This window comes from Gossypium hirsutum, chromosome D09 (assembly GCF_007990345.1).
Source record: "Gossypium hirsutum isolate 1008001.06 chromosome D09, Gossypium_hirsutum_v2.1, whole genome shotgun sequence".
NCBI lineage: Eukaryota > Viridiplantae > Streptophyta > Magnoliopsida > Malvales > Malvaceae > Gossypium > Gossypium hirsutum.
Genome location: NC_053445.1, coordinates 10,398,393 through 10,413,776, shown reverse-complemented (window position 1 = coordinate 10,413,776; position 15,384 = coordinate 10,398,393). Strand labels below are relative to the sequence as shown.

At 33.4% G+C, this 15,384-nt stretch overlaps 2 protein-coding genes across 2 annotated transcripts; one reads left to right on the top strand and one right to left on the bottom strand.

Moving 5' to 3' along the window:
- Positions 1-665: 665 nt before the first annotated feature.
- On the bottom strand, positions 666-1,256 carry LOC107892745 (uncharacterized). The gene has a single exon (XM_016817797.1). The coding sequence runs from the start codon at positions 1,254-1,256 to the stop codon at positions 666-668; it is 591 nt and encodes a 196-aa protein (XP_016673286.1).
- Positions 1,257-12,408: 11,152 nt separating this feature from the next.
- On the top strand, positions 12,409-15,164 carry LOC107892238 (terpene synthase 10). Its single transcript, XM_016817262.2, has 7 exons — positions 12,409-12,696; positions 12,827-13,094; positions 13,183-13,561; positions 13,647-13,865; positions 13,955-14,093; positions 14,183-14,431; positions 14,549-15,164. The coding sequence occupies exons 1-7, from the start codon at positions 12,457-12,459 to the stop codon at positions 14,849-14,851; spliced, it is 1,797 nt and encodes a 598-aa protein (XP_016672751.1). The 5' UTR covers positions 12,409-12,456; the 3' UTR covers positions 14,852-15,164.
- Positions 15,165-15,384: the final 220 nt, after the last annotated feature.

Genomic DNA, 15,384 nt, shown 5'->3' with positions numbered 1-15,384 from the left:
TTGTCATTCACTGTTTTTGTGTTTTTCGTTACACACCTGACACGATTTTGATACGAAAGCAACCATGCTATACCCTGAAAATTAAATTTGAAATAGCAACCGAGATTTAACCACCACCAATATGCAAGAAACAATCGAATCAAAGGAATAGAACCTAATAGTTGAATGAATGAAAAAAATAATGGCAAAGATCAACGAGAGAGAAGAAAATAATGAACCAGATTTTGGGAATTCTTCTTTTTTTTCTTTACTGGAAGTGCCAAAATTCAACCGAATAGAAACAATGAAAAAAAAACATGAACAGTGGGGGAAAAGAAATCATATTCTTATTATTATTAAAAAATAAAGCAAAATAAAATAAGATATAAATAGAATCCACTACTTAACTAACCCATTAACCTTATTCTTATCCAACAAATTCTTTCTTTCTATTTTCTTTTTTTTAAAGGTCAATTTCAAGTCAAACTCTACTAGCTACACACCTCACAATAGTCCATAGCAAGGACAAAATAACCCCACTTACCCATATGAAGACTCAAACAAAAGACCCCTAACACATTAATAAAGCCTTTAACCACTAAAGCAGGTACTTATCACATGACAAAATTTTACAAAACACAAATGAATACTTTGAGGTGTTACAACTCTCCCCCTTAAAAGAAATTTCAGCCTTTAAATTTACTTGATTCAAACAAATGCGGATGTTGCTGTTGAATTAAGTCCTTAGGTTCCCATGTGGCATCCTTTGTGCCATGATTCTGCCACAAAACCTTAACAAAATGAATGGATCTCCTCCTCAAGAGCTTAAAAACTCGATCCAAAATTTGAACCGGCTCCTCTTCGAATGACAAATTTAGCCTAACCTCAATCTCATTAATAGAAACAATATGAGATGGGTCAGATCGATTCTGCCTCAACATGGAGGCGTGAAACACATCTTGAGTACCGTTCAACTCTAAAGGTAGCTCTAACTGATAAGAAATCGATCGCACACATTTTAGAATCCGATAAGATCCTATGAACCCAGGGCTGAACTTGCCCTTACATCCAAACCGATGTACTTTCTTTAAGGGAGATACCTTAAGAAAAGCATAATCACCCACGAAATACTCGATATCTCGCCTCTTCAAATTCAAGTAAGACTTGTTTCTATCAAAAGCCGCCTTAAGACAATATCGAATCAGTCTAACTTTATCCTGAGTCCAACACAATAGAGTACGACACTTACGACGATACAGAGCCTCGTCAGGTGTCATTTGAATACTAGATTGGAAACTGTTATTATAAGCGAACTTGGTTAACGACAGAAACTCGTCCCAACTACCTTAGAAGTTAATGACACAACTTTGAAGCATATCCTCCAATATTTGATCCACCCTCTCATATTGACCATCGTTTTGAGGATGGAACGTAGTACTGAAGTCTAATCTAGAACCCAGAGCCTCAAGAAGCTTCTTCCAAAACCAAGAAGTGAAGCGAGGACCTCTATCAGAAATAATCGAGATTGGAACCCAATGAAGTCTCACGATGTAACACCCCAAACCCGGCCTAAACATTAAGGCCGAATCTGGTGATGTCACATTGTAACACCTCTTACCCGTATCAACGCTGGAATAGGGTACGAGGCATTACGAGAATAAATACACTTATATACATATTAATCCGAGTTATAAAATTTTATCCAAATTAAAACTTTGCAATTGTTATTCTTGGATCGTTAATTAGGGTTTACTTGGCTAAATATACTCACAATCTTTGACTTCCTCGTCGTATGAATTTATAAATTTTCACTTACTTGTTGAATTCGTCCTGAGTACCTGAATTGATCTGTATCATTACATATTCTCATATCGTCAAATTTTCCTTTTTAACTATTGTAGTAAATCAATAGTTCACTATCTGGTAAGCTAATTGTCACATACATACATTAACCATTCATCTCCCGTACAACTAACAAAATTAACCACAAAGATAGTACAAATTTTCTCTATTCGATATAAACCAAAACCTGTTATTTCTTTTCCAACAAACCTTACTAAAAATACACTTTATACTAACCCAAGTGTTTAACCATTCACCCATGACATAAATGTATTTTATCCATTATTGTCGAATATAGATATGCTTCACAAATCATAATTCACTTCACATAGTAACCGAATTAATTTTTTTTATCATTTGTCAAATAGATTACAAAATAAGTTATATAACAAAATATAGATACATTTTAAACCACACAATTAAACAAATTTTCATGGCATCACATGATCATCACATACCAAAGACAAATGATCTTGACATTTCGATCACCTAAATCGAATTAATCAATGCAACTCAATAATATAATCATTCATACATCATTATTATCACACATATATACATCATGACTAAATTTCTTAAACATTTGATCATATGCTTTTCAATACCGCAATAGCTCCTTCAGTACCAATACGTATTTACCATTCAATTTAACATTTACTGATTATAGTCGGGCATATGACCATTTATACACAATTCATTCATACATTTTATTTTCCTCCTCCTCCTCTCCATCCCACATCATTTACGTATATAACATGCTTAAATAGCATTATACATAATTTCACTATCCACTTATATTTAAATTTAAAGTTGTCTAGTCGAGTTACAATCACTAAATTATTTTTATCTAAATCTAAAGAGCTCCAAATTAAGTTTCGTTAATTTTCCCCGAAACTAGACTCACATATCTTCTTACCATAAAATTTTTAGAATTTTTGGTTTATCCAATTAGTATAGTTTATTCTTTAAACTTCCTCTATTTCACTGCTCGACAGCTCTGACCCCTCTTCACTAAAATTTACTTAACTCTTTTTACAGAATTAAAACGATGTTCTTGTTTGTTCCTATTGAAAATATACTCATTGATAAGTTCAAGAATGTATAATACAAGTCATAATTATTTTTGTACAATTTTTGATGATTTTCAAAGTTGGAACAGGGGATTTAGAAATCAATTCAACCTTGTCTCACTAAAATTCAAATATTTCAAAATATATAACTATTTTTCTTGCTTTGTTTCTTTCATGTGAAAATAGACTCACTCAGCTTCAATTTCATATATTATTCAGCCTCTAATTCAATTTACAACATTTATGGTGATTTTTCAAAATTGCACAGCTGCTGTTGTTCAAAACTGTTTTATGTCTAAATTTACTCTTTTATAGTTTTGATATTTCATACCATCTTACACACGGGTCGATTAAGTATCAAACCCAATATTCCTCACATAATCTTGTCCATTTCATATGTACATTCAGTTTTCCAATTTCTCTATTGAACACTCGAAATATTATCCGTTACTCGGTGGATTCAACACTTAGCAACCACCTTAAATTCAGTGATACAGGGAATCACTACATAGCAACCCCTTTCACAATCAAAGATACGGTGGAATCAGCACTTAGCAACCACCTTTATATTCAGTGATACAGGGAATCAGCACATAGCAACCCCTTTCACAATCAAATATACGGTGGAATCAGCACATAGCAACCCCTTTCACAATCAAATATACGGTGTAATCAGCATTTAGCAACCACCTTTATATTCAGTGATATGGAGAATCAGCACATAGCAACCCCTTTCACAATTAAATATACGGTGGAATCAGCACTTAGAAACCACCTTTAGAATCAATAATTTGGGAATCAACACTTAGCAACCCCTCGGGGAATCTGCACTTAGCAACCCCTTTTTATCCAATGTATTCCGGTCTATTCCGAGTGTTCAATCGGAAACCTTATTTTTTTAACATTTTACCACATTTCTCAAACTTAACCACATTTTTTTATAATCTACATCAAATATTTAATCTATATTCACTCAAATCTCAACAATATATTGAATAACATCAAAACAATGCATTAATTCACATACAAACTTACTTTGGTGTAACAATATAGAAATTTAGCAATTTAGTCTTTAATCTTTTCTTTTCTCCGATCAAGGTCGATTCCACTTCTTTCTTGAACTATAATAACACATTTAACTTATTTAACATGCACATTCATCAAAACAGTCCTTAACTCAAACTTTGGAAAAATTACAATTTTTGCCCCTAAATTTTTGCATATTTACACTTTTTCCCCAAAGCTCGGAAATTAAAATTCATCTCTTATTCTTATGTTTTATGACATAATGAACATTTTTCCCTTCTATGGAAACATCAAATTCCCACTCTAACACTTACTTATGAACATTAGGTATTTTTACCGATTATGTTGTTTTACTCGTTTTCACTTAAAATCGCTTAGCAAAAGTTGTTTTACATAATTTCTAGATTTATATTCTACCATAAAACATCAAAATAAACACATTTCACCTATGGGTATTTTTCCAAATATAAACCCTAGGTTAAATTATTGCTAGAAATAGCTAAAACAAGTTACCAAGACTCCAAAAACGTAAAGAACAGTAAAAATAGGGCTTAGAATCACTTACCATGGAGCTTGGAAGCTTGAAAACCCTAACTATGGTTTCTCCCCTTGCTAAATTCGGCCTTAGCTTGAAGATGGACAAATTTTTGGCTATTTTAGCCTTTTTAATTCTTTTAATTACTAAATAACCAAAATGCCCCATACTTAAAAAAAATCCTACTTCACTTACCTCTTGTCCGTTTTTGTCCAACAAGTTAACCAATGGTTTAATTACCATTTTAGGACATCCAATTTAAAATTTCATGCAATTTAACACCTCTAGCTTCTAGAACTCAACTTTTGCACTTTTTACAATTTAGTCCTTTTGGCTAAATTGAGTGCCCAAACGTCAAAATTTTTGAACGAAATTTTTACAAAATCATTTTGTGAAATTGTAGACCATAAAAATATAATAAAAAATAAATTTTTTCTCATCGAATTTGTGGCCTCGAAAACACTGTTCCGACTAGATTTAAAATCGGGCTGTTACACACGATGTTAGAAACATATAACTTGGCCAATTTTGTCCTAACAAGAATAAAATGGGCTAACTTAGTCAACTGATCCACGATAATCCATACAAAATCTTTCTTAGTGGGTGTTAAAGGAAACCCACTAATGAAGTTCATAGTCACCCGTTCTCATTTCCATAAGGGAATCTTAATTGTTTGAAGCAAACCTGAAGGCAGTTGATTCTCAACCTTAACTTGCTGGCACATAAGACAATGAGAGACAAAATCTGTTACCTCCCGTTTCAAACTAGGCCACTAGTACAACTCACACAGGTCACGATACATCTTATTATTGTCGGGATGCATAGCATAAGGGCTACTATACGCTTCCCGTAGAATGGACTTCCTCAAATCAGAGTCGTTAGGCACATAAACCTAACCTCAGAAACATAAAACCCTATCACTGTTCTATCCAAAATCAGTAGTACTTCTTTCCTCAACCTGACGAAAACATATAAGGAGAGAATCACTCCCCAACTATTTAACTCAAATTTGATCAATCCAAGTTGGCTTAACTTGCAACTCGGTAAACATTACCCTCAAATCATACATTGCTCTACGATTAAGAGCATCGACCATTACATTGGGCTTACCAGGATGTTACTCAATCGTACAGTGTGGTTCTTAAGCAACTCAATCCATCTACGTTGCCTAGGGTTTAACTTCTTCTGAGTAAAAAGATACTTGAACCTCTTTTGATCGGTGTAAATGATACGCCTCTCACCATACAGATAGTGCCTCCAAATTTATAAGGTGAAAACAATGCAACTACCTCCAAATCATGTGTGGGATAGTTGCCATCATGTGACTTAAGCTGTCGGGATGCATAAGCCACTACCTTAGCATCTTACGTCAGAACACAACCCAAACCAATATGTGATGCATCATTGTAAACCATAAACTACTTGTCGGATTCAGGCTGTATCAAAACATGAGCTTGAGTCAAAATAGATTTGAGCTTCTCGAAGCTCAATTACTGCTCATCAGTCCAGATAAATGGTGCGTTCTTACATAGTAACTTAGTCAGAGGAGCTGCGATAATTGAAAACCCCTCAACAAACCTCCGATAGTAACCTGCTAACCCAAGAAATCTACGAATCTCAAAAACATTCCTAGGCTATTTTCCACTTAAACGGAACCTCAATTTTCTTAGGATCAACTTGGATCCCCTTAGCAAAAACCACACGACCTAAAAAAGTGACTTCCTTAAGCCAAAACTCACATTTGCTCAACTTAGCGTAGAGCTATTTCTCACAAAGTATCTGAAAAACTACTCTAAGGTGCTCATCATGATCATCCTCAATCTTAGAGTATACCAAAATATCATCGATGAAAACCACAATGAATTGATCCAGATATGGATGAAAACCCCAATTCATAAGGTCCATAAATGCAGTTGGAGCATTCATCAAACCAAATGGCATGACAAGGAACTCGTAGTGCCCGTAATAAGTCCTAAAAGCAGTCTTATGGACATCGACTTCCTTGACCTTAAGTCGATGGTACCTAAAATGAAGATCTATCTTGGAAAACAAAGAACCCCTACAAAACTAATCGAACAAATCATAGATCCTTGGAAGTGGGTACTTATTATTTATCGTTAATTTATTCAACTGACGGTAATCGATGCATATCATCACAGTCCCATCTTTCTTCCTAGCAAAGAGAACCGGTGCCCTCTACGGAGGCACACTAGGCCGAATGAACCCTCATTCGAGGAGTTCCTAAAGTTGAGCCTATAGTTCCATAAAATCCTTCGATGTCATGCTGTAAGAAGCAATGGACACCAGAACTATTCCTGGTAGAATCTCAATACCGAACTCGACCTCCCAATCTAGAGGCAAACCCAGTAACTTCTCAAGAAAAACATCCGAAAGCTCCTTAACAGTTTGAATGTCCCTAATAGACAAATTCACAGAAGTTGAATCACATACATAGGCCAGAAACGTCTCACATCCTTTTCAAACTAAATTTTTGGCCACAAGAGTAGAGATCACATTTGAGTGCTAATCTCGACACTCGCCGATCATAACCACTTCTACATAATCCTAAAATCTCAGAACCACCCTTTTTTTAGAACAATCCAAGTTGACCCGATGCTTCACGAGCCAGTCCATTCCAAGAATTAAATCGAACTCTCTGAATGACAACTCTATTACATTAGCAAAAAACACAACCTATTGCATCTCCAATGAGACATTCCTATAAAACCTATTAACCCGAACTACTGACCCAGTGGACTAATCATAATAATCTCTCCAAAAGTGCTCTTAACAGACATGCCCAAGTTAACAGAGACAGAACTAGCTATATAAGAGTATGTTGATCCTATATTTATCAAAGCAATATAGGGAGCAGTATGAATGAAGAACGTATCGATGATAACATCCGCAGCGTCTTAGTCCTCACGGTGTCTAGTCGCACATACTAGTGCAAGCTGTCTAGCCTCAGTATGATTAGCACTTCTGCCCGGTGCTCTCTGACCTCTACCCATACCTTTACCATCCTTGGTCAGACCACAACCTCTAGGCAGATGCTGAACTGCTCGCTGAAGCTGAACTAAACTTGAAGTTAGAGCTTGCACCTAACCAAAATGTTGTGGACAATCCCTGATTCGGTGCTCTATCGACCTACAATGCAAACAAGCTCCTAACCTCTTCCAACACTCGCCTGAATGGCATCTACCACAATCTCTACACGGCTGAACCACAATAGGCACAACCGGAACCTCAACCCTTAGTGGCCCATCAGATCTGGCCCATTTCTTAGGCCTTGAAACAGAACTAGAAGGCTCTAAATCCATATTATTCCTACCTCTCTCACAGTCCCTATTTTCACACTCAACGCGCTTAACCTCTTTAAAAATTCTCACATTGTCTACGAAGACAGCAAAAACCCGCTCCCTTTACGGAGCTATTAGAATCCTGAGATTATCCTTTAACCCTTCCTCGAAGTGGATACACTTATCACAGCCATTCGATACCAACTCACGAGTATATGTACTCAGTCTCATGAATTCGGACTCATAATTGGCCACAGTCCTATCCCCATGAGCAAGGTTAATAAACTTCGTCTACGAGCATCCACATAACTCACCCCCACATATTTACTCTGAAAGGCGCTATTAAAATGATCCGACTTAATTTGACTTGGCTGAGTACCCTTGATACGCCTCATCGCGAAGTAGAGATATTTCACAGTTTAATTTTTGCTTAGAGGTGTAGTCAATATCATTCATAGTTCTCTCTATGGCCTCCAACCAATATTCGACCATAGTCGGGACGATTCCAGTGGTACCTGTAAATAATTCAGCACTATTAGATGAGAGTTGTTTTGTTACCGACCCACAACTCCTAGAACTAGAATAGGGCCCATCGACCCGTTCCAAAACCTTGAACATGCTTTGGAACAATGCGTCATCCTCAGTCGAACGACTTTGAGACCTAGTCTCAGCAGTAGGTGTACCCGGTGTCTCAGTTGTATTTAAATTGGGCATATTGCCCATCAAGGATGACTCAGATCGAGCCCCTCTTTGGCTCTCGCCATGCCTATGGGTACCGCGTCCACGTGTTACACTAGTACTCATCGTATATATTATCTACATTACGAATTTTATATATCAGTTCTAGTATTTATTAGTAGATATTTTATGCTCAAAAAGTTATCAGAAGAATTTACAGAGATGTTCAGTCTCTACAGTTCTAATCATTTCAGAGTTTTTCTAAACTAATGTTTATCTAAGTCAAAAGTACTTATAGGGTCGGTGCCGGAGACTCGGTATTTTTTGTAGAAGTGAACTTTACCTGAAAAACAGTTTTCAAAAAATTTTGAACCTAAAATTTCATAGCCAGAGTTTTGCAACTTGGTTCTAATACCACTAAATGTAACACCCCACACCCAGCATAGACGTTATAGCCAAATCTAGAGATGTTACGTAAAACAGTTATAAATCCAGTTTTTCGTAACTTTTGGAAAAATGTCGTAAACTTTTATTACATAACCCTGGTTTAATAGAAAAATACATCTGACTTAACTTTATAGTTGAAAACAATGTTTGCTTACATTTCCTAAAACAAATACTTAGCAGCAGAAATTCTTAGATCGTTATGTTTTGGAAAACCAAGTTTATTTTCTCAAATCAATTGTTTTGTAGGAAAATAGACATTTTCGATGAAACGTTCTTAATAGTATCATGCAAAAATTGAAAATAAAATCCCAAAAACCAAAACAGTCGAAAAAGTTCCAACAGTCCAAAAATAATTAAACACAATAACCCTAAATTTAGGTATTTCAGATACTGAAACTAAATCAGTTTAACCGAGCTCTGTCGCACCAATCTGCCTAAGTTTGAGGATTACCTGAAAATATCAGACAAATAGAAAGTGAGTTTTCAAAACTCAGTGTATAACGAATAATTTTAAACAGTTAATTTATATCAGACAGATTTAGCAGAACATATTCATATCAAACCAGTACATATTCAAACATATATTGCTACCCCCATCCACTACACACTATCTCCGACCATCCCAACACACCATATGGGATATGAAACACCCATCCAACCCTACACACCACTTAGCGTCGATATGACACTTTTCAGAATATTTGCAGCTGAGTTGCCATTGTAATAGGAAAATTATTGACATTCACAGAAATATTTCATCCACATAATATAACTCATTCCAGACGCAAATATAGAACAGAATAGAATCAGACATGCTACAGTTATAAATGCATGACATAACAGATACAAAGCATACATAGCATTTTTCAGGTTTCTCATATCCTATTACAATGTTTATTTAACAAATAACATCTCAAATATATGAATAGATATTAGAATTTAAACTAGCATTTGACCGAATTTCATACTTAACAGTCTATTTGATCACATACTGACTCCACAGAAGGCCTACGATTAATCAACATGATGTGTACGACCCTAGGGAAAAATTTAGAATTTTGAGTCCACACGCCCGTGTGGTTCACAGGACCCAAATAGCAGTGTCACACATGGTCCAGTACACGGCCTGTCACACGGCCGTGTGTCGTTGACAGTGTAATTTTTCATCTTTCACCGTTCGCTGTTTTTCGGTACACACCTGATACAATTTCATTATGAAAGCAACCACACGATACCCAAAAAATTAAATTTACAATAAAAACCGAGATTAAACCACCACAAACCGCAAAATATAATTGAATCAAAGTAATAAAACCCAATAGCCGAATGAAAAAAAAATGGCAAAGATCAACGAAAGAGAAAAAAAGAATGAACCAAAATTTGAGAATTCTTGTTTTTTATTTTTTCCCTTTCTAGAAGCGCCGAAATTCAACCGAATAGAAACAGTGAAAGGAAACGTGAAAAGTGGGGGAAAGGAAATCTTATTATTATTATAAAAAAATAAAGCAAAATAAAATAAGATAATGCACTACTTATCTCAACTAACCCACTAATCTTACCATTATCCAACAGATTCTTTTTTTCTTTTTTTAATTTCAATTTCAACTCAAACCGTGCTAGATGCACACCTCCCAAAGTCCATAGCAAAAACAAAATAACCCAACTTACCCACACAATGACTCAAACCAAAGACCCTAACACATTAACAAAGCCCTTAACCACTAAATCAAATACTTATCACCTGACAAAATTTTACAAATCACAAATCAAAACTTTGGCGTGTTACATGGACCTTTGTCCCCATAGATTTTTAATTTCACATCTTTATTTTATTTTTTTTAATAAGTGAGTTGCATCTCAAACTTTTCAAATCAAATCAAACAGAATTTAAATCAAATAACTCTAAAAAACACAAAAATTCCTAAGAGTAAATAAGTTCAAAATTACAATATTTTAAATAAATATATCTCTATAACCATTTATTGCTTAGTGCATGCTTTGTGGTACTCCTAAATTTTATTATAAGTTGGCTTATCTCAAGGTTAATTCTTTTGGTTAATTTGATTTAGAGCTATTCAGATTTGGTTCATTTTTGTATTGAAGTTTGCTTTTAGATTTGGTTTTTTATTGATTAAACCAAATTCAATAAAGTTTAAATAATGTCGTAAAAAGGAGCTAAAATTAATAAATAAAATAAAAAGCAAGAAGACAAAAAGGTAGAAGAAAAATAAAATCACGTGAATCATATTATTACCGACTACAACTAAATAAACATTAACAGCACACTAAATTAACAAAAAATAATAATTTATTTCAAAAATAAAGGGAAATTTTTGTAATTTCAATTACACTTAAACGAAGTAGTAAATGGTTGGAAATAATGAAAGTGGATTTTTTCTCAAACATTTGATTTAGCTATAAATTTTAGAGTCGTCATTATTAGAAGGCTTTATTTAAATATCGCTCTCAATCTTAACGAGATTGATTTTCAAATTTTATGTTAATTATTGCAATTAAAAATTAAATATCAAACAAATAAGATCACAGTAAATGCATGTCACATTAAAAACTAGTGTATGTATATTTTTATTTTATTAATTTATTTGTAAATTAAAAATTCCTATGACATAATCATTTTTTATTTAAGAAAAAAGATAGTGGGTTAAAAATTAATTTTTTTTGCATTGATAATTATTAATTTTAACTTATCACATAAGTTTAAAACTATTAATTAATTTAAAATATGAATAAGTCAGGTGGCAAAAATAAAAAGTTATCCACGTCAATTGGTAACCCGAGACTTTATAATATATAATACACTAATTTTTTTATCTCGGATGATGCATGGATTACTTGTGTGTTATATAAAATTGTTATCATTAAAATAACAATTAAAAATATTTAATAATCACATTCATAAAAAAATTGATTTAAACATTGTAATATATTTAAATTTTAATAAGATATTTTTATTTAGTTCTTTAAAATATTTTATTAGAAAAATATAAACAACTTAAAAAACTTATAAAATTGTTTTAAAAATAGCATTTAACTTCTGAAACTTTTAAAATGCTAAAAATTTCAATTATTTTTTATATTGTATTTAAGAGTTTTTTATTATATTTTGAGCATTATATATAAAACAGTTTTTTTTTAATTTTAACTAAGTTTTAAAATTAAAAAAAAATTTAAGAAATGAATACAAAAAAATTATTTTAATTTTAAAAAAAAATAATTTTCAACATTTTAGATTAAAAATATTATATGTTTGCAAATGCATTTTGAATGTAAGTAAACATCCATATAAAGTTTGGTAATGCTTGGTAATGCATTGTTATATAAAAGATAAGTAAACATCTCATATAAAAATAAATTTGGTAATACATTGGTAATGCATTGGTAATACGTAAAATTATGATTGAATATAATCATAATCCCAAATTTATTTTTTATGTGCTAATGCTTGGTAATGCATGTATCAACAAAAATCTCTTCTATATATAGTATGCATTGTTATAATATGTTCTCCACGTCAAGTGATAACCATATATTTGAGTATACTAGGTTAAAGGCATTGAAAATGGCTTTTAGTTTCTTTCGTTCATTTCCAATTTCCAGTTTTCCCGTACACTCAAAATCGAAACGCTTCTCATATGATGGGTCAAGCTTTCATAGGTTAATTATTTCTTTTGCCTCACAATGTGAAGCTACAAACAAAATTTCTATTGAAGATGATATCGTAATTAGACGATCGGCTAATTACGACCCATCTATTTGGGATTATGATTATATTCAATCACTCAGAAACGATTTTGTACAGGTATATTTCACATTTTTAATACATATATACGGGGCACTTGCATTGATATACCAACTTTTTTTCCTTTTCCCCCTAATATAGCTAAATTTGGAGCAAGCTAACAAAAACTTGTTGTTACCTGTGCATATAGGATGAATCATACAAGGAACGAGCAAGCAAACTAAAGGAAGAAGTGAGGATGATGCTTGAAAATGAGGTGGATCCTTTGGAGAAACTTGAGCTTATTGATACCATACAAAGACTCGGGTTGTCCTATGACTTTGGACATGAAATAAAGAAAACTTTGAAGAATATAAGTATCGATCGTAGCACTACTGTTGCAAGGGACAAAGACAATTTATATGCTACAGCTCTTGAATTTAGACTGCTAAGACAACATGGGTATAAAGTGAATCAAGGTACAACACAAGAAACGATTCAAAATTGGATGTTTTAATTTACATCTAATTTAATGATACATAACATTGAATTATTTTCATGCAATAGATGTTTTCGCTTGCTTCATGGATGACGTTGGAAACATTAAAGCAAGCCTTAATCAAGATTACAAGGGATTGCTCAACTTGTATGAGGCTTCATACCACTTATTAGAAGGTGAAACAATGCTGGAGAATGCAAGAGAGTTAGCAGCTAAACTTCTCAATCAATGTCTGAAGGAGAATAATGACAATCAATATCTTTGGATGCTTGTGGAACATGCCTTGGAGCTTCCTCTACATTGGAGGATTCCAAGGTTTGAAGCTGGATGGTTCATAGATGTGTATGAGAAAAACAAGGAAAAAAATCCCATTCTTTTAGAGCTTGCTATATTGGATTACAACATAGTGCAATCTATACACCAGGATGATCTTAGATATGTTTCTGCGTAAGTATCCCTCTTGCATTCTAGTCCAAAGTTGACTCGCATATGCTCCAATGTAAGTATGATTTCTTTCACTTGTATTATTTAGATGGTGGAAGGAACTTGGTCTTGACAAGAGGATGAGCTTTGCTAGAGATAGGCTAATGGAAAACTTCTTATGGAGTGTGGGAATGATAATTAGTCCTCAGAATGGAAAAGGTAGAAGAATTCAAACAAAGGTCAATTCACTAATAACAATTATTGATGATGTTTATGACGTCTATGGAACCTTAGATGAGTTGGAGCTGTTCACAGATGTTGTTGAAAGGTTTGCTGTTGTACTACTATATGATTTTATCTGCTTTTGATATTTCTTAAAAATGTTTAATAATCTTTAATGTGTTGGTGTAATTCCAGATGGGATATAAATGCAATACAAAAGCTTCCAAACTATATGAAGATATGTTACCATGCGCTATACAATTCTATAAATGAAATGGCTTTTGACACTCTTAAGGAACAAGGGATAGATGTCCTTCCCTTCCTCATTAAACTGGTATCAAACCAATTCCTAAGAATCTATTTTGCTTTTCATTATGAGCTCTGTCTGATTTGTGTTACTCATGGTTTAATATATATATTCAGTGGACAAATCTATGTAAATCATATTTGGTGGAGGCAAAATGGTATTACACTGGATATACGCCAACCCTACAAGAGTATATGAATAATGCTTGGATTTCAGTATCGGGTTGTGTAATTCTTGGTTATTCCTATTTAGCAACTGGTCGTATAACAGAGGAGGGATTGCACCACTTCCAAGAATGTCACCCCAATATAATTTATTGGTCGTGCATAATTGTACGATTAGCAGATGATTTAGGCACATCATCGGTAAGAAATATATATTAATAAATATATATAGTTGTAAACTTAAAATTTCCATTAAATTAGTCTAATAGTGATATGCTTACCCGTTTGACATTTTTTTTATATAAATTTTTGGACTAGTATGAGCTCAAAAGAGGTGATGTTCCGAAATCAATCCAATGTTATATGAATGAAAGCGGCACATCTGAAGAAGAAGCTCGTGGTCACATAAGGAAATTAATTGATGCAACATGGAAAAATATGAATGAAGAACAAACGACCAAATCTCCATTCTCTCAGACGTTTATTGAAATTGTTATGGACTTTACGAGAGTGGCCTTATTGTTGTACCAAAATGGTGATGGTTTTGGTATTGAAGGTAATGAAACCAAGGATAGAGTGTTATCATTATTCATTAACCCAATTTCTTTGCCCAATGATTAAAAACATTGGAATTATTTTCCAAACTACACAAAATGGCAGTTTTTAGTATAGTGCACCAAATCATTTTCTGATATTTTGGTAGTGTAAGGACTATCCTACTACATGTATCCCTTTGCTTCTAATGGTTTTTGCTTCTTCCCTTTGTATCTCGTTTTGTTTTTGAAACCTATGAGCATTTTCTTGTTCCTCTATTTTTATTAAAGGAAAGCTACATGTTTGCTGCACCTTAAAAATAAAAAGTCAAACATGTAACACCCCCACACTCGACCTTGTTGTCAGATTTTAATATGAGATGTCATATTTGTTATCGGAACAACTCAAACTAAACATATATATCATTTTATATAATTAAACCACATAAACACATTTCAATCACAATTTATGTAACACCCTATACTCGACCCAACTCAACCCGATCCGGGTCCTAGCTACAAGATGTCACATTCATTATTGGAGCAATCGCGACAAGAAAAAAAATCATTTTAACATTTAAGAGATATTTTTATGTTCAAAACATGATTGCAACATGTTAT

Bases quoted from the DNA above. Each gene is read 5' to 3' on its own strand.
- LOC107892745 (XM_016817797.1), bottom strand. From the start codon at position 1,256: ATGACACCTGACGAGGCTCTGTATCGTCGTAAGTGTCGTACTCTATTG.
- LOC107892238 (XM_016817262.2), top strand. From the start codon at position 12,457: ATGGCTTTTAGTTTCTTTCGTTCATTTCCAATTTCCAGTTTTCCCGTA. The intron at 12,697-12,826 runs GTATATTTCACA...CTGTGCATATAG, and splicing joins TCAGAAACGATTTTGTACAG to GATGAATCATACAAGGAACG. The intron at 14,432-14,548 runs GTAAGAAATATA...TTTTTGGACTAG, and splicing joins ATGATTTAGGCACATCATCG to TATGAGCTCAAAAGAGGTGA.